This window comes from Triticum aestivum, chromosome 2D (genome assembly GCF_018294505.1).
Source record: "Triticum aestivum cultivar Chinese Spring chromosome 2D, IWGSC CS RefSeq v2.1, whole genome shotgun sequence".
NCBI classification, from domain to species: Eukaryota; Viridiplantae; Streptophyta; class Magnoliopsida; order Poales; family Poaceae; genus Triticum; species Triticum aestivum.
In genome coordinates this window covers 495,674,449-495,695,846 of record NC_057799.1, presented here as the reverse complement: position 1 = coordinate 495,695,846, position 21,398 = coordinate 495,674,449, and the positions used below count along the sequence as shown (strand labels likewise).

The window sequence follows — 21,398 nt, the reverse complement described above, 5'->3', positions numbered from 1 at the left end:
GTACAACCACAGTGCAAAAATACGTGCCATGTATTCATGTAGCGGCCGGCCAAACTCACGTATATGTAGCCGGTCGTACTAGCATATGTGCAGATGACTGTACGCAACAACCGGGTCCTGTTCAAGGAGCGCCAACAGGCTGGGGTTGGATGACCGAAACGGAATCATGTTCACCAGCTGGGGGTGTAGCGTATCACAAAACAGACGAAATTACGTTTTGTTCAACCGCCTATGGCCAAAACGGGGGTCCTGTTCATCAAAGGGGCGTGGCGTACCGCAAAACGGCCTTCATGGGATACTGTCCATTCACTGTCAACTTCCTACGGCCTCCACGAGCTACTATTCATCTGCCGCCTACGGCCCTCCTCCACGGGGTCCTGTTCATCCACCCCAACCGGCTACGAGTGTAGCGTACCGCAAAACGACCTCCTCAGGGTCATGTTCATCCAGCGCCAATCGCACACGGCCTAGCCTTCCACGGGGTCATGTTCATCCACACCCAACTGGCTGGGTGTGACGTACCGCGGCACGACCTCCTCTGGGTCATGTTCATCTAGCGCCAACCGCCTACTACCACGGGGGCCTGTTCATCCAACCCCATCCGGCTGTGGTGAGGCATACACGCGCGGCAGTAATGGAGACTGTTCATCCATAGCCAACCAACCGGCTAGGTCAACACGTATCGGGTTCAGTAGTAGTGCGAGGGGTCGCTCGGGTTTAGTACGTAGTGCGAGGGACCGATCGCTCGGGTTCAGTAACACGAGGGATCGATCAATCGGGTTCAGTAAGCGACGGGCTCGCTCGGGTTCAGTTAGCGAAGGACCCGCACACGCGCGCGTACGAGAGAAACACGCAAACCACGCTGAATCGCTCGGGCCCGACCACCCACCGACTGCCCACCGTATACTGGGTAATCTCCGAAAATGTTCTCGCCCTCACTTCTACCACGATTTTTTACGTCATGGACGGTCCAAAGAATGTCATGCAGGTGCTCCTCAGTCCACCCAGAACGAAAAGTCAATTTTCTGTCATAATTTTTTGTCATAGAAGTAGGAGCCCATCACATCTATGAAGATATGTGTTTTTGTCGCAATTATCATCATGGAAGTCATTCGGGTCATAATGTCACGGACATGTCTTTTTTTTAAGTGAGGTCGAGGTTCTCGACGTCACAGAGGTGTGGCGGGAGTAGTAAACCCTAATGCGAGAGGATGGATAAACATGTATTTCATGGACAGATGGATGCACGCATTCGAAATTGAATGTGTGGCCATGCATTAGTTGCTGCATCGACCGATCGTTCTAGTGTTTATTGTCCAACTCAGCCCTAAATTGCACATATTAACATATTAACTAAAAATTCTTCAGCGCTGCTAAGAGCTAGTAAGATGAAAGTAAAATGTATATCGGACCAAGCGTGTGTGAGTGGCTTTGCGCCTCTACTCGCAACCTGAAACTGAAAACTGGAAAAAAATGTGATTTTTTGAGGAAAAAAAACTAATGCATATGCGCAAGGAAAACGATTGGGCGCGGCGCACCGGCCGAACTTTGGGCCGGACGCATCCACGTGCGCTTCGCCCCAGCCACCCACCAGGCGACACGTAGACACGGGGCCACCCACGCTATCCTCTTTGCTTTCTTCAACCTCACGCGGATCTCGCCCCACAACGCACGCATCTCTCGCCTCTCCCGTTGCAGCACGTGAGCAGCTCGCCGTCGGCCATGGATGTAGCTTGGAAGATCGAAGCCCCCGCATTATTGCAGCCCCGCTCGTGTTCCCACCTCCCCCTTCTTCCTTCTCCCTCACTTCCTTTCTCCTCCTCCTCTTTCCCCCTTTTTTTGCTGCAAGCGGCGGCAAGCCAAACGTCGTGGAGGGGGACCGAGGTGCCCCGTGCTACGACCATGGCGACCGGAGAGAGCTGCAACCACGGCATCGGGGAGAGTTGCGAGCAGTGTTTTCCCATGCTACAACCGTGGACGCAAAAAGCTACATCCAGTAGATAAAAAAGCTTCAACCAAACAACGGAATAGAGGAAAAGTTACAACCGTTTTGACAAAAGCTTCAACCCGCAGCCGTGAGGATTTTTCGCAACCAAAATGTTGGACACAGAAAAAGCTGCAACCCTTACAAAAAAAGCTTCAACCCTAGGTGAAAAAAGCTTCAATCGGCACGGCGGAAAGTTTTAATGTGCGAAGAAAGCTTCAATCGGCATAGAAAAAGCTTCAACCGATGATAGAAAAAGATTCAACCCGACTTGCCAATGGTGGCAAGCGACGACGTTGAGAGCTGCGTCGGCGACACGACAACGCAGCGACTGCTAGGTGCTGACAGAGGGGCTTTGGTGTGCTTCAAGGCGGCTGCGTTTTTTGAAAAGTGGCAACGGCTTCCTGCCGGGAACGCGCGCGGGGAGGGGGGTGCTGCGACGGCGACGGGGACGAAGAGCGCATCCAGCAGCGTGGAACTGCGAGGGGGAGGGGGGAAGAGGTCCAGGTGAGGGGGGGTGGCTGGCGGCAGGGGCGGCCGGGGTGGCACGCGCGGAAGAAGAAGAAGAGAGAAGTCAACGTGAAAGGGAGAAGGCAGATCAGACGGCTCTAATTGGCTGCATCGGGTGGCCGGGACGCGACCGGCCGAAACTGTTCGGCCGGTGCGCCCGGCGCCTAGCATCGCCCTATGCGCAATCAAAATTGAGGGGTAGTGCTGCTAAGGCCAATTCTTTCTAGCCTTCGAGGACGGCAAGTTCCAAGCCTCCGGCACTGCAATACAAAGGCCCAGCACAATGAGCACATACATCATGGCATGCGCTATATCTTCCTCCCCAAAGTTTGTCGGAATTACAAAACAGCCCCCGTACTCTTCCTCCCCACCTCTCGCCTACCGTTCGCGTCCTCCGCCCGAGGCCTCCACGGGAGCGCCGGAGCGCACGCCTGATCTCCCCGCCTCCTCCTCCCGGCACCGCGGCCCCGGCTCCTAGCCCGCCTCGCGATCGGGGGACGAGGCACGAGTAGGAGGGCGAGGGTGCGAGGAGATGCAGAGGGACCGAGGCGTCTCGGCGGCGGCTGGGGGCGCCGGCGAAAGGAAGCGGATAGGCGAGGCGATGGACAGGTCCTCCCCGTCGACGTCCTGGGGGTTCTCCGGCGGCCGCGAGAGGGACCGGATCGCCGCCGGGAAGCAGCCGGAGGTGCCCCGCTCCGGCGGCGGATCCACCGCCATGTCCAAGGGCAAGTTGTCCGATGGTGAGCTCTGTCCCGCAGCATGTTATCTTATGTTGTCTGCTTATTTTGCTATTGTACTACGGGTCTATGGCTTTCTTGGTGCGATAAGTTCATAGATCAGTTGTGTTCTCCATCTGGATGAGACCCTAATTGGGAGATCGTGCCCTTCCGTGGTAACTGATTGCGCTTTGTAGCTTGAGGAGTGTGGGGGTTAGCCTGTAGAAGGGAGAATTTGTGTGTTAGTATTTGTGCACGAACAAGGGAATAATTGTGCGTCCAACTGTCAGGTCACTCTTGTGAAATCATTCATACTATCTTATCGTTGAGCTTTCATAGCAGGAATGCCAAAATTTTCTTTTCCATATGTTTTTTATGCACTTATGCTTGCCTGCTAGGTAGCTCGAAGATGCAACTATTATTGATTGATGTAGATTTCTAGTTATGGTTCCCTCGAAGCAGATAAGCATGGGATGTTGCAATTGTGGTGATCATGGGATGTTGCAATTCATGGTGATCATGGGATGCGGTGTCGACATGAAAACGTTCTAATGTTGAGATCAGTATCATAATTCATTAATAAATATAGCTATTATTAATCTGATATAACCATTAAAAGGCACTAGCAGCGAGCCAGTGGTTTTAAGGGCAATCCATTTACTTTGGCATGTTATCAAACCCACTTTGTTTGCATGTTCACTGAATTTTCTTTCAGTTTGCACTTGTGGGCAATTTTCCAGCAGTCACCGAAGTGTTTAGTGCTGGTCGTGTGGCAAACCAGAACCTATGTAGCCGCCTAGGCAGGATAAATTGGCTAGGTAGGTATGGCAGCACCTTTTAGAAGACTGCTTTTCGTGGTTAGGGGGGCACCATATGTTTGCTTGTAAGCTATTGTTGGTCATCCAAAGAGGAAAATGACTGTAATTTATGTGCATCAGATTGGCACGACGAAAAGATAAAAAGGGAATGCCCATACATCCTGCAGTGTTTCAAATCACTTACCTTCTTGCCTGACTCATATCAGTTGAACAGGGTGACTACTAGAAATTCTGACATCATAATATGTATCTGTTGCTCTTATAGAATAACTTTGCTATGTTTCTTTAACCACATTATGGATAAAGAACCGCCACAATTAGCTATGGATATGGTAATTTGTAGTCTTCATCACTTCCCTATTCTACCATAGAGCCGCACCTCATCGTTCATGATGTCTCTTGCGACTGAAGTCTGTTCCAAAATTTAGATTTTATAACCTGCAGATACAATGCATAGGTAGCACTAACTGCCTGAGATAGGGGCACTAACTCTGATACATGTGGGTACCCACTGTAGATGAAGCTAGAGATGAGGTTGCGGAATCTGCACTGCATCCGTGGTGTAACTGGTGTTTATGGAGTTTGGCCTTGGCTATTGCTGGAATTATATGATCTATATTTGTTACCCAGTGGAACGAAAATCTGTCTTTCTAATATTTGCTTAATGCTATTCTCTGCCACCATGTTTTTCTACATGTTTTGACTTAGTTTGCTGCAATAAATGTTCTTGGGGGTTGTTCTTGGTGTTTCCTGTTTTAGTAGTAATCTTTGTTTGCTGATTGCCTTACAGGAGAATCGGATACTGACAGTGAAGAATCAGATCTCAGTGGTTCTGATGGAGAGGATACATCGTGGATTTCATGGTTCTGTAGCTTGCGAGGCAATGAGTTTTTCTGTGAAGTTGATGACGATTACATACAAGACGATTTCAATCTCTGTGGGCTAAGCGGTCAAGTTCCATATTATGAATATGCTCTTGATCTGATATTGGATGTCGAGTCTTCACATGGTACCTCACTTATTTTTTCTGTTTGATATTTCAATTTGGAGAGAAAAGTGTTGTGGAAGATTAAACAATCATGATACCTGTATGCTGTCTATAACTTAGATAGATAGCTGGAATATGTTAAAACTCTGTTCAATTGGTTACTAAGCAGTAAATTGCAAGTTTACAACTGCCTTGTTTACTATGCCCTGGCCCTAGCTAGTTTCACCAGTCAACAGCTGGAGCTGAGCTTTTTGGGTGTGTTGCGCCTGTTTTGACAAAGCTTGACCGAAGAAGGCTGCTAGGATGAGTGCATGCAAGCAGAAGTTGATTGATCAGCTGTTTCTCTTGGCTTGGCTGAGGAGCAAGGCTGTTTGACTTGATTGTGTCTTAAGCAAAGATGCATTTCACCGGATGGAGAACACCTGAATCTGCAATGCATATGGCCATATCTAGAAGTGATATTATATGCATAGAAAAAGTAGATTTTTCCCCAGAGGGGACACGCCTTAATTAGAAGCGAAAATCGAACCGGGGAGGTGGGGTCATGACCTTGTTGGCGTCCAGCGTTGCACCCCCAGAAGAGTTCTTGAAAAAACTACATGGTGCATTAGTAAATTTGTTTCCTCACTATTGGCCTGCAATCAAACCAAGCATGTATAAATCAGTTATGGTTAATACATTAAATGTGCCACCACTCACCTCATTGTAGTTATAATTCCTATCATGTGCATGCATAGCACAGGGCAATCGAGCAAGGATATCCATCCGTATATGAATAAGGATCGTACTGTAAGGGAAATAGTGATAAATTGCTATTTACTTGGGGATTTGATCCAGTTAGGTTTCATATTGTTAGGGAAGTCTTCCGTCTCCCACCTTTACAAAGGGGGCTATCATGCATTCTCTTCTACCAACTGTTTTTGCTTAATATTGCTGACTTTCTACAACGCTCTTACAAATATGATTTACTGATTTTTGTAATGCGCAGGTGATATGTTCACAGAAGAGCAGAATGAACTTATTGAATCAGCTGCTGAGATGCTTTATGGATTGATTCATGTTCGATATATTCTTACAAGTAAAGGGTTGGCTGCAATGGTGAAGCTTTTGATCTCTCCCTCCAGTACTAATAAGTTGTCTTCTGACGGTTAAGCTTTAGTGCGGTAATTAATTGGTTATTTGCTCATCTTATTTTTGTGCAGTTGGATAAATACAAGAATTATGACTTTGGCAGATGTCCAAGAGTGCACTGCAGCGGCCAGCCATGCCTTCCAGTTGGCCAGTCGGACATTCCCCGCTCTAGTAATGTCAAAATTTACTGCCCAAAGTGTGAAGATCTCTACTATCCGAGATCCAAATATCAAAGCAGTATCCTTTTTACTTAGAATATAAGCATGTGCCTTTGAACTCAAATGCCTACATTCTGATCTCCTGTTGGTAGATAAACTGTGAAGTGTCAGCATACTTTACAGTCATCTTGTATCTTTCGCTTGCAACAATACGTTCAGTTAGAATGTTTTGAATTTATCAATTACACTGAATTGACACCCTTCATAATTAGTCATATCATGAGCCAAAATAATATTTATCATTCTCTCCCACATCTGTAGTTATCTTGATATGTTTTTGCTTTTATTGGAACTAACCTCAACCAGAAGATAGTTAAAACACTGTCACATTTAGACTGGTTTGGAGAATGATTTTTCAGGTGATAGACAAGAAAACTGCTTCTTTTAAAATTTTCACATGTTCGAGGAGTTATATTTCTCCTTTGGAAAAATGAGGGTTGCCTAGCTCTGTTCTCTTCTTGACTCTTATGTAGACATTGATGGAGCTTACTTCGGGACAACGTTTCCTCACTTGTTTCTGATGACGTACCCACATTTGAAGCCCCAGAAACCGTCACAGCAGTACGTCCCCAAGGTTTTTGGCTTCAAACTTCATAAGCCATAACAAGTTCGAAGACTGAAGGTGCAAAAGGTTCACAGCAGAGTTGTCTGATACGTCGCGCCACACAGCACTTCCAAGCTGCTCATCTGTGCACGTGGCGCAGTTTAACTTGGTTCAGTTGGTTACCCGTGGCTTCACCGAAACCGACCTGACCCCTGGCTGATCTCCCTTGTCCTGCGTTTTCGCTCTCGCCTGACGTTCTGATTTGATGCTTGTGGTTTGTTTAGTGTAGTAGGTTCCTATCATGTTCTTTATATACTCATTATATTTGAGTTTGGCAGTTGTTAAAAGAAGGCAGTTCATAACAGTGTTATGTCTCTGCTGTGTATTTTTCATTTTGTTTTACATTAGGTTCCTTTGCCAAAATGTGATGGTAATGGTAATCTGAATGAAACATTCGATCCGGCTATTCTTATTCTTCACCTGCAACTGAGTTTGTATGGAAAGTTTACCCCCAGAGAAAGTTACCTTCATGTGCTGTCATGGATGTGATAATCTGTGAAATATTATTGTTGGTTTGCTCAGAGCCCCAATTGGTAAGTACATTGCCAGTAAAAAAAAGGGCAGTCCGTAGCTCCCTTTTGCGAAGAGTCCGACCACTTCGGGTCGTGTACACAACTTTTTCCTGCATTTCTGCAGAAGAGTCAGACCACTTATGCAGATTTTCCCTGCATTTCTCCAGCCATGTAGGTACCGCTGTTAGGTCAGCACAAGATAAAGCAGGCAGGGCTAATTTGGTTTCGATGATTTTTGGAGGATTCCTGAGTATTGTGTCCATATTGACCTGACTTTTAATATTCTTGGCGAGACCCTCATATAAATTTTCCAAGGATTAGAGTGGACATGGCATTTCAATCCTTTAATTTTTCCCATTTCTATGATTTGAAGTCCCGTTCACCGAATAAGCCCTTAGCGACATAAACACAAGGCTAAGAGCAATATTGACGGAAGTGCGTCTATAGTAGGTAACTTGGTAGTAGCAGCTAAGTGAGAACCAACAAACAAAATGCTTCGTCACCTAAGGTTAGGATCCAGCAAACTAGCATAAGAAGACGCTACGGATCTACTACTACCCATTTTCTGCCTGCTTGGCTGTTTTGGTCAGGCGCACAGGGCAGGCTGCCTGAGGTTCTCCGGGTGCGGCTTGGACCTGGCACTGATCTCGTCCATGGCGGAGTCGCCCCTCTCCACCCTTATCGACTCCAGCATGCTCCCTAGAACCTCCGAGGCAAGCTTTTGGTCCGACGCCGGCTCCTCCCCACCGTCCTGCAGCAGCACCCCGACCTCCGTCAGCGACAGCACGTCCTCCAGTATGACCTTGGCGAATATCCGGCCCAGGAACTCGGTCGCCTTCGGAGCATCGGTCACCGCATCTTCCAAGGTTGAAAGAACATTCTGGAACCTGACACAAGAAGTAGACATTTATATTAGTTAGCAGCTTTGACAGCCAGTGGCACAGAGGGGAAGCTTGGTTAGTGAGCAGATGGATCATACATACCCCTGGAGTAGCACCCTCTCGCTCAGCAAGCTCTCCTGTGACTTGCACAAGTTCACCAAAAGTTTGGCCAGGAGCTCCCTCTCAAGGTCTTTCCTTTCGAACGAGTCGTTGATCCAGAGCGATACAAGTGAAGGGTAGAAGCTGGGGGCGTTCAGTTCCTTCATGCACAGGCCCACCTCCTTCTCGTCCTTGGCACTGGAGAACACCAAAAGTTATGCTAGTGTCAACCATGTTTTTCGCAACCGAAGGTATCAAATGTAGATTGAGAAAAATATATCCATGTAACAATATCTTAGAATAACCACATAATCATACTTAATGGGCTGTAGCATTCAGATCATTGGACATTAGAAGTTGAAGTATATGATCCCATCACCCAAGTTTAAGCCCTCTTGGCTTGAATTTGGGGCCTTTTCCTGATTTATTACTAAAGTAGAACATGTAATTCTTCCCAAATGCTCATTTTATTTGTTTTCAATTTACAGAATATTGTTGTGACTACTTTGCCAAAAAAAAGTAACGAAAAAACACAGATGAACAAACAAAATAAACCACGTTCTCTGACGATAAATTCTAAAAGCAGATGAAATGCTTACCCAACTGAAGGAGAGAGTAACCGAAGGTCTTATTAGAGTATGTCAAAAGTTCAAGTGAATCCGTAATATTGTTGCATACCATGTAAAATAATTAATGGCCACAAGGATTTCATGCTTACTGCCGTAGTACATTTACAATCAATATCAGGGATTAAAAAATATTTAGCCGATTAACCAATTTGACAAGCGTGTGGGAAATAAAAGCTGAAGTGTCAAAACTTGGGTACTAAGAATAGACAGGTAGCTGTCAGCACCGTTTTTGCAACAAGACAAACAATAAAACCAGGCATTCTAAAGGATATAAGACAAGCACGAGTAAATTTAAAAAATAAATGTTAACTGAAACTTGCCTGTAGAACTCTTTTATGGTCAATATTGCTTTTTCTTGAAGAATCTCTTCCGGTAATATTATTGCTTCATAACAAATATCATTCATGGCAGTGGAGGGTGTATGCATTTGCCCGACAGGGCTGGCAGTGGTCACTAGTATAGGCAAAGCATGATCTGCAGTTCCCCAGGACTGAATTTTAGGAGCACCGGCAGTGGCTTGATAATTTGTTTGGTTACTTGTTGATCCTGTAAATGAACTTTGTCTCGAGCTTTTTAATGTTTGACCATGATGACTATTCAAAGGAACCTCTGGCAAAATGTCATTTGAAGCTGGTGGCTTCCCACAAATTGACATTTCTTTTCCCAAGTCACCTTGAGGACTAAGTCGAATGGATTTATCAGATCGCCTTTGATGAAGTGGAACTGACATGGCTCTATTTGAAGTCTGGTATCTAGTATCCAGATTAACATTCTGGGATCCATATACACGAACCTGAGAGGATCCACGAGAAGCAGAAGATCCTCGAACACCATAATCTGGTGGAGGCCCTGGTCTTGCTGATGAGCTAATGGAGCTAGCAGATGAGTTATAGTTAGGGGAAGAACCTACCCTAGTTGATTGGCTCATTTTCTGTTTCACAGCATCCCTTCGAACCTCCTCAATCTTCTTTGGCCCTTCAACTTTCCTTCTCTGCCTCCACTTGTTGTTTCTAAGATCAATCACATCTTCCAGCATAAATCTTATACGGGATGATAACTTTGAATTTGCAGATAGCTTCTGTATAATGTCAAAATAAAAATCCATATGCACCTTTGCCCTGATATGGTCAATCATCTCCCCTATCGTGCTCATCAATTTGCATAATGCCTCTAGATCTTCCTCATCTGGGTGTTGGTACTCACCCAGTAGCTTTTTTATGCATTCATGCATTATTCTCTCAGTCAACATCTTTTTTTTGTAAAGTTCCCCAATTAAACGGATGTTCCCTAGCATGCGCCTCCGTACTCGGAGCCGTTTCTCTTCCCTCTCATTTTCAGATTGTTTCATTCCACCCTCTTCTTCAGTCTTCTCAGCTTCAGCTTGCTCTCGCTCCCCTCTTTCAAATTCTTCTTGGCATTTATTTAAAAGAAGTCTCTTAAAGGTGATTTTCTCATCATCCTTCACAAAATTTGGCAGTTCACCAGCCAATGAAAAACAAAAACTAGCATACATCTCACAAAAAGTGGGTTCCATCAAGGCCTTGTCAAATATCTGAGAAATGACACCGTTAAGTGTAATAATGTTATCAATATTCAAAGCTTTGACCTGCTCGAAAAGTTTTTCAAAATTTTGTGGGGTCAACTTATTGAGAATTGCTTTCAGCTGCCTTTGCTTTACCTCTTCCTCATCAGATACCTTACCAATTTCATATTTTTTCTCAGCTTTGTGCATAACTGGCATAGATACCTGAGATGGAGATGACATAGCCTGATTAGTTCTATGTTGCCACCTCTGATCAACAGAACCACGTGACATGCTGCGCTGACATGCTACTTCTTTCATAGCTCTGGAGAGGATCTCGCCATTATACTGGTTGGGCAACTGGTTTTGTGAGCCATTCCTTGAAGATCCACGCCCAGAAAGTGGATCACGTCCAGAAAAAGGAGGATGCAATTTTCTCCAGTTATTGTCATTAAGCTTGTTGCTGCCCATATGACGGTTAGCTTGAGAAATAGTTGAAACTCGATCTTTTGTCCTTTCCCGGTTTGGATTATGTTCACTACCAACGTTCATTATTGCATCGTGAATATCAGACCCAATCTTAAAACCTTCAGGCAGATTAACGCAGCTCTGAGCAAATGTTAACAGAAAATCTCTAGAGTATCTTTTCTGGTCATAACCATAATTATCTCTAGAGATTTCCATATCACCTTCCCAGTCAAAAATATCATTTTTGTTCTGGTTATCATTACTACCTGCCGAACTTCCCATTTCAGCATCTAGTGTACAAATCTCCTTATCAACTGTCAAAGAACTCTGAACAACCTCTTCTGCACTATCAGAAGACTTGGGGAGTATTTCCTTTCTCTTTTTTCTTCTTCCATGCGTAGTTTTGGGTTTGGATGCTTCCAAGACAGGTTTCTTTGTTTGCACCACTGAAGCAGCAGCAACAGAGCATTGATTCGACACCACTGAATCAATACTTCCACGTTCAATCTTTTTGTGAGCGCTAGTTGAATTGGATGCAATAGCCATAATCATGGGAATATTCTCATTGTCTTGTATACTATCATTCAGAGAACATGATCCAATTTGAACATCTGATGAAGATCCGTTGTTTTTATCGGATGGTGAAACATTGCCAATGTGTAATGAGAGATGCAAATCACCCGATTCAGCACATGTAGGAACATTCACCAATTTATTAACATCAGTACCATTGCGCGATCCAGAAGAAGCACTTGGCATATGCATGGTCATATCAACTTGTTCTGCCTTAGACTTGGAGCACGTCACCTCAGCATTTACCGTGTGTTCTTCTCTCATCAGATCTTGCATTTGCAAAGGAGCTGAACAATTTGCTTCAGAAGTTTCTGGCAAAGTGACATGATTAACTCTGGCCTTAAGACTTTCAGTAAATATACTAGTTGTTGGAGACTTTGGTGGCAGAGTTTCCTGTGTATACATCATCGGTGGCTTCCCTAAAATGCTATTGCCATCGTATTTGGAATTCTTACTCTCAGTATCCAGAATCATTTCAGATTGTGGCACAATATGATATAGCTGGCCCTTTGCACCAGATGATGAAGTTGCTGATGGTACTGCTGATGATTCCAATTTTGCTTCAACAGAAGAGGTACCACTTGCTACACACACCGAAGTTAATTTGCAGGCCGAGATATTTTGAGGTCCGGCAATTGATGTAACACGATCTACTAAAGCTGAACCGGTCTGTGCTTGCTGGGTTAAAACTGACTGAGGACTCGTACTGCAACTTAGACCAGATGTTGCAGCTGGAAGTTTGAGGTTTGCTTCTGAAACCAACTTTTCAGGCTGAGGAGAAATTTCCAGCCCAAGCTTGTGGACTCTCTGCTGACTTGACAAAGCAGATTCAACAGAATACCGTAACATCGTGGGAGTTTCTACTGCGCAGGTAGGTGTGCCTGTCTGAGATGATAACTCATTATTTTCAGCAAGGAAGATAGTGGGTGGCTTTAGTGCACCTTGACCTGGAAAAGATACGTCAGATGGCAGCAAGCCTTTCGAACTGGAGACTTCTGAAGCAGAACGTAAATTGGTTGGTAGCCTGGAACTAGCACCAAGCCATGGGTTTTGCATAGGAGGACTGATAGAAGTAACTGCCTGGTTGTTAATATTGGGGTCTAAGCTATGCCTTGGGGTCTGCACTCTGGGGCACATTTGCCTGTTTGAAGCAGGAACAGCATTGGTAGTAGGAAGATAGATATGTCCTGTATTGTACATGTTCGGCTGGTAATACACCTCGTGAAGGGGCGGAAATGTCGTGACAGGCTGAGCTGGCTGGTTCATATGATGCAGAGGCATCGCTCCAGAAGCAGCATCTATATAGGAATGACCACGCCTATCCAGCATGAGTTCTTCATGTGTGTCTGGATGAGTTATCCTGATAGGTCTCTTCTGTTCATCACAACTTCTCGCTTGCTGCTGCGGTAACTCTTGCGTAATCCTCATGTTGCCCAGCTGAGGAAGGTGAGGACAAGCTGGAGGTGCACATCCCAAACCCTGTCCTTGGTGAACGAAGGCTGGCGGTTGCAATGCGCGAGCCTGAGCACCATGAACAAAAAATGGTGGTACATGAGGCGCATTACCCATCGGCACACCCTGGCCCCTGAATTCAACAGGCACTTGAGGTTGTTTCTGCTGAAAAGCCGCAGGCAGCGGCCTTCCATTTACTGGAAGCATAAACGACGGTGGTGCCATGCTGGGAGTATACGGAGGTGGAATCTGCACACTCATCTTGGGATTCGAAGCAGGATATTTGTGCATAGTATCAGATTGGGTAGCTTCTTTCCTCGTGTCTTGTTTTTGCCACTGCTGATGCGTTGGGGAAGACGGATTTCTAGGGAACACCTTGCATGAATCCATAGACACCTGTAGACCAAGCACAAGGTCTTGTTAAAATGTTCCAACATAATTGTGAAAGCAACTGAAAGCGAGTTGACACTTGGCAGAGACACTAACTTTTTCGGCTGGAGCAACATAATACAACCCTGGTGTATGAGGCAACACAGGGCCAGCTAGCACACAGGAATTAGATGAAACCATAGCAGGCACACTATCATACGTGTCGATCGAATCAGTTTGACTACGGATAATCAAGTTATCTTTTGTTTCTTGCTTCTGCTGCTCTCCAGCAGATGGCATGGACACAACATTAGGCTCGTCAGATAATAGTCCATGGTGTGCCTGACACTGCCAAATATGAAGGTAAGTTTTATATGCAAGTAGGAAGGCAGATATATGCTTACATATAACACTTCAATCCCAAATTAGAGAAGCGTGATGATCCAAAGATGCAGGCACACCATCCGATGGCTTCGCAAAAGAATGGTGATTTACAACAGCAGCACAAGTGTATGGCTACAGTATTATGAACAGAAGAATTGTATTCAATTTGACATGTGCGATAAGAAGCATACAATTCAAGCACCAATTAACTGTAAGGTTTTTAGCATCCTGGTTTGCTTAATTAGAGAGCCTGCCATTCAACGAAGGAAAAATATATATACATATAATGCAAGTAATGTTTTGATAGTGTTAGCTGGAAGATAGTTCATTGCAACAAAAAATAATATATTGCAGCTAAAAACATCTGGTAGGATGACAGATGATAAATCAGAGGACCTTTTCATGTTTCTTCTCGTTCAGGTCTGGAGGGGCCGAGGTTGAGCAGGGAATACACTGCAAAGGGAAAGTGTTAACCACTGCAGAGCTTTGGAATGTACTCCCTCCGTCCCAAAATAAGCATCTTAGTTGTACTAAAGTTGAGACACTTATTTTTGGGACGGATAGAGTAATTAATAGCGACATAATACAATCCAAGATATGGCATACTTGTTTGGTGATGACTCCTGGGCTTAAAGTTCCAAACTGAAGAGTAAATGCACTTGATGAATACCCTGTGGTCAATATACCCAAGAAGATATACCATCTCATTAGAAGTTACAATAAAAGTTACACAAGTCTAGAGAACTTCCTTGATGTCATTCTCCAAAAGAAATAGAACAAATTTAACCTTCTGAGTGTATTGTTGGCATCGAAGAATCCTCTGCTCTGACTCCTTCAGCAGACTCCAAGTTCACAACGTCACTCTGATCAGGTGCATTGGGAGATTTCTGGCTCTCCACTGACCCTAAAGATGCCAAATTGAAATCATCAGTAAGAAATCAGTGTTAGCAACACTCCCAAACCCCAGTTCACCATCTCATCAACAAAAACGGTCTGATGATTTCAGTTCACTGTCATCAATATTTGCCAGAACAGATCATAAAGTACAAATTTAATGCTTAAGGTCTAGAGCTACACGTAAAATATCTCAATAATTTCAGCAGCATTTTTTTTACATGTTCCAATGATCCACTCTCTTGTGCATGTCATGCGTGCATTTACAAATACACAAGGAAAGATATAGCCACAAAATTGCACTAAACGCACATACGCACCCACAAAACAGTCTCATGATCTCAGTCTCTACTTTATCGTCAGTCAATCCTATAATAGCCATTAATTAGCACAAATTTCAATGCTCAAGGGTCTAGGGGTATAGAAAAATATATTTCAATACTTTCCGCAGCAAAACAAAATTACAACACATGTCTCAATGCCTAACCCTCTTTTGTGCACAACATTCATGCATATATCTACAAACATATACATAAAAAGAGCCACAAAACTGAACTTTGAGTGTATCACACCTCGATTCACTGGTTCCGTGTGCTCATCAGCAGCACTCACAACGGGAGTGTAGTTAGTTGCATTCCCTTGGGGCACCACGCTCGCTGGCGACCTCGGGCGGTACTGCTGCACGGTCCCAGGCCTTCCGCTGCAAATGCAATCCACATGTCATACTCATGCAACAACGCCCTAATTAACACGCTTGACAAGCCTGAGTCCCTCACCTCCGGTTGGGCGGTGAACGTAGCCGTGTGCCCGGAGCCGCGCTGCCGCGGCCACCGGACACCACCCAATGGTGTGTGCCACCAATGCAGCCACGGCCGGTCCTTCGTGCAGCGTTTGTGTTGTCGTTGAAGCGATCCGGCCTAAACTGGTTCCTGTACATATATCCTCTCCGAGTCTATCACTGCATTCGCCAAAAAAAAAAAGGTTAGGTTTCGTCAGAATCAGTTCGGATCAGAATCAGTAGCTAGGGTTCGGCGGAGAGTGAGCCACATTGATAAGGAAATTCGCGTGCAATCAGAAAACCCAACAATTCGGACAGATTTGATATGAGTTGCGCACAATTTGTTGAAATTACCCAAGAAAATTATATGGGGGATGTAGAGGGTAAAGCAATCTGCGGAGATTGTACGACGGCACGATCAAAGACACGACGCACAATCAAACAGGGTATCAACAAATGCAGCGAAAATCTCCGCACAGAAACAGAAAAGATTCAGATTGATTCTGACACAGATTGATTTATGGTTATGGGACACAGAAAAGAATCAGATTAATGCACAATCAAACGATCAGAAAAATAGAAGGCGGAGAACTTATCGTACATGAGACGGAGGAGCGGCGCGGTGGTAGGGGATGGGTTTAGGGTTACGGGATCGGAAGCAATGGGGAGGAGAGGGGAAGTGGAGGCGGAAGGGGGGCGGGCAGTTGGGGAGGAAGGCGTGAAGACCGGAAATTTGGAGGGAAGAGTAGTAGGGACTGCGGACGGGGGGAGCGGAGGCGACGCGTGTTGATCCAGGACGGTGTGCTTAACCGCTTTGCGCCAGGATTAGCAACGGGATTAGCGGCTGGGGTTTAAGCCCTCATAAACAGTGTCCACTCGAATTCCATCTGCTGGGAGAACCGCGCTACTGCTGCTGGTATATCGGATCCGGTGGGTACTAAGGCTCAGAAGTACTCTGTCCCATTCCATAATAATATAAAAACGCTAAAAATAGATTGTATTGTAGAAATTATCGTATGCATATAATATCAGTGTATGATAATGTCTTCATAATGCACTGTATCATAGCATAGAGACCTTATTAATGTCATGTATGACACATACTAATGCTTTATTTAATATTATATGGTACATATCATGATACTTAATCATCTTTTTTCTCATTTAATTTTATGTCACTTTAGCAAAAATGTCTAGTTGGCATGCATGATACTACCTATGATGCTTTCATTGTGACCAACCTAATTCTGCAAAACTCTCTTTCTCCTTCTTTCGATTTTGATTTTCATGCCAGCTTTATTGTTGATCTCAAATAATTATTGCATCTACCATAAGTTGTGGCATTTATGTACATGAACCTTGTTCTAAGTCCCATGTGATACCTGGTGTACTCGAAGTCTCCCTCCATTCCAAAGTAAACGGTGTTTTAGTTTTGTTCTAAGTTGATTTTTTTAAAGTTTGACCAAGTCAATACAACAATTTATTATAACTAGCAAGATGCTCGTGCTTTGCACGTAACATCAAGATGCATTTGTATGAGTAGTTTATCTTGTGAGAGAAAAAGATGAACGAATGAAGGCCTTATTTGCAACTGTGGAGAGGGGTGTGGATATCTTTTTGCATAATTGTCATAGTTTTCTTCCTATCCGTCAAATATAAATCGGACGGCCTATATTGCAGGATGGCAGACACACCATCATCACCAACTCTGTTTTTTTATAAGAGTAGAAACATTTAGAAATACCCTCCCCTCCCCCCTCTTATCCTATAAAATATATTTTCATTTTTATACTATAAATATTTGATGTTGTAGACCTTATCATGTTTTTTGTGGTTGGTTAAATTTAAACATACTCAGTTTATGACAAACCTAAAACTTCAAATAATTCAGAGCGGAAGGAACAGTAGTGACCCACCCTGCAGAGTTTGAGCTTGCAACATCATCACATGAAGATTTATCTACATATATACTACTAGTCCAGAGCTATGAAGTGGATGATATACATTCTCGGGTCTCCATATGTATTAATCAGGTTGATGACTATGGTTGCACCGAACCACGTATGGTGGTGCACAATACCGCACACATTTCTCTCTCCACTATTAGACATCATAACCTTGATTGGTGTTCGTAGCTTTGTGGAGACCAACATGGGCCATCGCCCCTCTCCTCTGGCTCATGAGATTTCCTCATATTAGCGGACCTCCCCCGCAACGCCTACAACACCAGTTAGCGTGTTAGCCTCCTACGCAAGGTTAGCGGGTCGTAGCCCAAGAATTATCGTTTTCCTCTCCTCGTGTCGCTCCTCCACTTGTGTCACAAGCACGCGCCAGCTGGATCGCTCACAAGCATGTTGTCGCTCTACTGGTTTTCTTTAAAAAAAATCATAAATTTTGATAAAACTGATAAGTTAAAAAAATGTTCGTGAATTTTGGAAATTTGCCCGCAAGTTGAATTTTTTTCAATGTTGTTAAGAAAATCATGATTTTGTTTAAAAAACATGGTTTTTAAAAATGTTCACAATTTGAAAAGGTTCACGAATTTGAAAAAAGTTCATGAAATTTAAAAGGGTTTGTGAATTTGAAAAAACTTGTGAATTTCAAAAAATGTTCATGAAGTTGAAAATGTTCACGGGTTTGAACAAATGTTCAAAATTTGAATAAAAAGGTTCATGAATTTGGGAAATGTTCATGATATTGTAAAAAATCATGAATATGGAAAATGTTCGTGGTTTTCAAAAATTGGAAAAAAGTTCTTGAAATATAAAATAAAGAAACAAAAAATAAAAACAAATAAATAAAAAAATCCAACTAATGGTGAGGATCTTAAAACTTTAGGATTGTCACCTATATAATCTTTGTTTAGAGTGTTAAAAATGATAAAGATGATAATAATGCTGGGATTTGTGAGGTCTCAACTTTATCTAGAAGGCACCCCATAAATTCGAAGGGTGATAAATCTTGTGCTGAAATGGTGTAGGCTAATAAAAACCCGATTGAAGTACCTTTGCAGCAGTGTGGTCTCCTGCATTATGTCCAACATATGGGCTGCTATGACAATTATTAAGAATGGCATCCATCTCATGCTCATGCATACATCGCCTGATCATGTTATCAGACCTGTGTCGATAGAGGAAAGAGTCATCCCAGTAGTACTTCAACTCACTGAAGAATTTCTTCCTCTGATTATAATTCAAATCCGAAGGCAAGTATTTTCCTACAAGGAAGTTAGCATAATCTGCAAACTATGGTTCTATCTTTTTAATCATGGCCAAACTCTCACCTGGGAAGGATTCATTTATTGGCACTGGGTTATAAGGTATCCTTTCCATCTTAGATAGGTCGTCAACCACTTGATTGTCCATGCCTCTTTGGTCCATGATATGCCAATCAAATTCTCTCGTAGCAAAATATTCAATCGATCAATTGAGGCTTAGCGTCCTTCCTCGAAAAAAGATATCGTAAGGCGTGATGATCCGTGTACACAATCACTTTAGAATCTATAATTTATAATACCTAAATAGTTCATCCTTAGTATGTTATTTTTCTTGACATGCAGCCTATCCACCTTGTAGGATCGAAAGTATGTCTAGAGGGAGGGATTAGACTACTTGACCAAATAAAAATCTAGCTTTTTCCCAATTTTAAGTCTTAGCAGATTTTAGCAACTTAGCACAACTCAAGCAATCAACCTACACATGTAATTCTAAGAGTATAGTAGTGGAATGTAAATCATTGCATATGAAGGTAAAGGGAAGGAGTTTGGAGGGAGCAAACGCAATGTAGACATGAAGAATTTTCCCCTGGTTTCGATAGGTGGTGCTATGGTACATCCACGTTGATGGAGACTTCAACCCACGAAGGGTAACGGTTGCGCGAGTCCACGGAGGGCTCCACCCACGAAGGGTCCACGAAGAAGCAACCTTGTCTATCCCACCATGGCCATCGCCCACGAAGGACTTGCCTCACTAGGGTAGATCTTCATGAAGTAGGCGATCTCCTTGCCCGTACAAACTCCGTGGTTCAACTCCACAATCTTGACGGGGGCTCCCAAGTGACACCTAACCAATATAGGAGACACCACTCTCCAAAAGGTAATAGATGGTGTGTTGATGATGAACTCCTTGCTCTTGTGCTTCAAATGATAGTCTCCCAACCACTCAACTCTCTCTCACAGATTTGGATTTGGTGGAAAGATGATTTGAGTGGAAAGCAACTTGGGGAAGGCTAGAGATCAAGAATCTTGTGGTTGGATTGGAATATCTTGGTCTCAACACATGAGTAGGTGGTTCTCTCTTAGAAAATGAATGCTGGAAGTGTAGGCACGTTCTGATGGCTCTCTCCACGAATGGAGGAAGGGTGGAGGGGTATATATAGCCTCCACACAAAATCTAACCGTTACACACAATTTAGCAAACTCGGTGGGACCGAATACTCAAACTCGATCAGACTGATTTAGTTCAAAATGTGAACGTTAGGCTTTTCGGTGGGACCGACATATCAACTATGTGGGACCGATTTCATTAGGGTTAGGGCATAACGTAATCTCAGTGAGACCGATCACATGAACTCGGTGAGACCGATTTCTGTAATAGGCACACAGAGGGTTGGTCAGGCAAACTCGGTGGGACCGATCGCTCATTTCGGCGAGACCGAAATGTTACGAAGAGGAAATGGAGAGTTTGCATTGCGAACTCGGTGGGACTGATCGCTCATCTCGGTTAGACCGAAACGTCACGAAGGGAAACAGAGAGTTAGCAATCCCATCTCGCTGAGACCGAGATCCCTGTCGGTGAGACCAAACTGATTAGGGTTTCTGGCAGTGGCTATGTCAAATGAACTCGGTGGCGCCTGATAGATCAAATCGGTGGGGCCGAGTTTCACTTTTGGTTTGGGACATATGTGGAATTGAGAAAGTGGTTGAGGGCTTTTGGAGCATATCACTAAGCATTTTGAGCAAGCAAGCCATTAAGCAACACCTCATCCTCTTTTAATAGTATTGGCTTTCCTATGGACTCAATGTGATCTTGGATCACTAAAATGAAAATGTAGAGTCTTGAGCTTGAGCCAATATGTGTCCTTAGCATTTTGAGGGGTCCACGTCACTAGTCCATGCCATGCCAATCATTGAACTTTCTGAAATGATCATCTTGAAAGAGCATTAGTTCAATGAGCTATATGTTGTTAGGAATTACCAAAACCACCCAAGGATTAGTTGCACTTTCAATCTCCCCCTTTTTGGTAATTGATGACAACATATAGATCAAAGCTTCGACAAATGATAATAAGATTGAAATATATTGTCACTTTGAGAAGTATGTGATAAGCAAGAGCTCCCCCTAAATTTGTGCATTATTTAAAATTTGCTTTTGAATGCAAATGCACAATCGATTAGGACATGGGTTACTCTTCCACGTCACATACATCTTGGTGGAGTGCTCAAAATGATAGTAAATAAAATATGCACTCATCACCAAGGCAAAGTGAATGATCATACAAGAGAGATAAATAATGACATCATTCAAGCACAAACATTAATGTAGGATATGATCAAACACATGGTCATACAAGTATCTCACACACATAAACATAGAGTATCATCCAAGCAAGCACACAAAAAGTATCAAACAAGTAGCAAAGAGAATGGCAAAAAGAAGCAAGCTCTCTCTCTCTCTCGAAGCCTATGATCCATACACTTTCTCCCCCTTTGGCAAGAAGTTACCAAAAAGCTTGAAAATGCATAGTGCTATGTGTCTCTCTAAGCTTGATCTTCGGGAGGTGGTGTTGAGAGGACTCCAAGGACGAATGCATCTGTTGAGCTTGTTGGAGCTGGTGGAGTTGCAACTGGAGGGCTACTGATGTTGTGGC

At 43.8% G+C, this 21,398-nt stretch overlaps 2 protein-coding genes across 3 annotated transcripts; one reads left to right on the top strand and one right to left on the bottom strand.

Moving 5' to 3' along the window:
- Positions 1-2,785: 2,785 nt before the first annotated feature.
- On the top strand, positions 2,786-7,444 carry LOC123054069 (casein kinase II subunit beta-1). The gene is made up of 5 exons (XM_044477738.1): positions 2,786-3,234; positions 4,819-5,037; positions 6,005-6,114; positions 6,219-6,384; positions 6,839-7,444. Exons 1-5 carry the CDS (start codon positions 3,027-3,029, stop codon positions 6,967-6,969), a joined length of 834 nt encoding a protein of 277 aa, XP_044333673.1. The 5' UTR covers positions 2,786-3,026; the 3' UTR covers positions 6,970-7,444.
- A 366-nt stretch (positions 7,445-7,810) lies between these two features.
- On the bottom strand, positions 7,811-16,336 carry LOC123054068 (eukaryotic translation initiation factor 4G-like). 2 transcript variants are annotated; one of them, XM_044477737.1, is made up of 10 exons: positions 16,132-16,336; positions 15,529-15,710; positions 15,325-15,452; positions 14,646-14,762; positions 14,465-14,529; positions 14,255-14,311; positions 13,592-13,816; positions 9,411-13,501; positions 8,465-8,659; positions 7,811-8,368 (listed from the first exon to the last, which is right to left on the bottom strand). In XM_044477737.1, the coding sequence occupies exons 2-10, from the start codon at positions 15,687-15,689 to the stop codon at positions 8,068-8,070; spliced, it is 5,340 nt and encodes a 1,779-aa protein (XP_044333672.1). In that variant the 5' UTR covers positions 15,690-15,710; positions 16,132-16,336; the 3' UTR covers positions 7,811-8,067. The 2 variants fall into 2 exon arrangements, with proteins under 2 accessions (XP_044333672.1, XP_044333671.1); XM_044477736.1 differs by having other exon boundaries at positions 13,592-13,822; positions 16,132-16,335.
- Between the last annotated feature and the right edge of the window lie 5,062 nt (positions 16,337-21,398).

Excerpts from the sequence above, each read along its gene's own strand:
- LOC123054069 (XM_044477738.1), top strand. The coding sequence starts at position 3,027 with ATGCAGAGGGACCGAGGCGTCTCGGCGGCGGCTGGGGGCGCCGGCGAA. Across the intron at positions 3,235-4,818 it reads CAAGGGCAAGTTGTCCGATG|GAGAATCGGATACTGACAGT; the intron begins GTGAGCTCTGTC and ends ATTGCCTTACAG. Across the intron at positions 6,115-6,218 it reads GTAAAGGGTTGGCTGCAATG|TTGGATAAATACAAGAATTA; the intron begins GTGAAGCTTTTG and ends ATTTTTGTGCAG.
- LOC123054068 (XM_044477736.1), bottom strand. The coding sequence starts at position 15,689 with ATGTACAGGAACCAGTTTAGGCCGGATCGCTTCAACGACAACACAAAC. Across the intron at positions 14,763-15,324 it reads CACGGAACCAGTGAATCGAG|GGTCAGTGGAGAGCCAGAAA; the intron begins GTGTGATACACT and ends TGGCATCTTTAG. Across the intron at positions 13,502-13,591 it reads ATGTTGCTCCAGCCGAAAAA|GTGTCTATGGATTCATGCAA; the intron begins GTTAGTGTCTCT and ends CTTGGTCTACAG.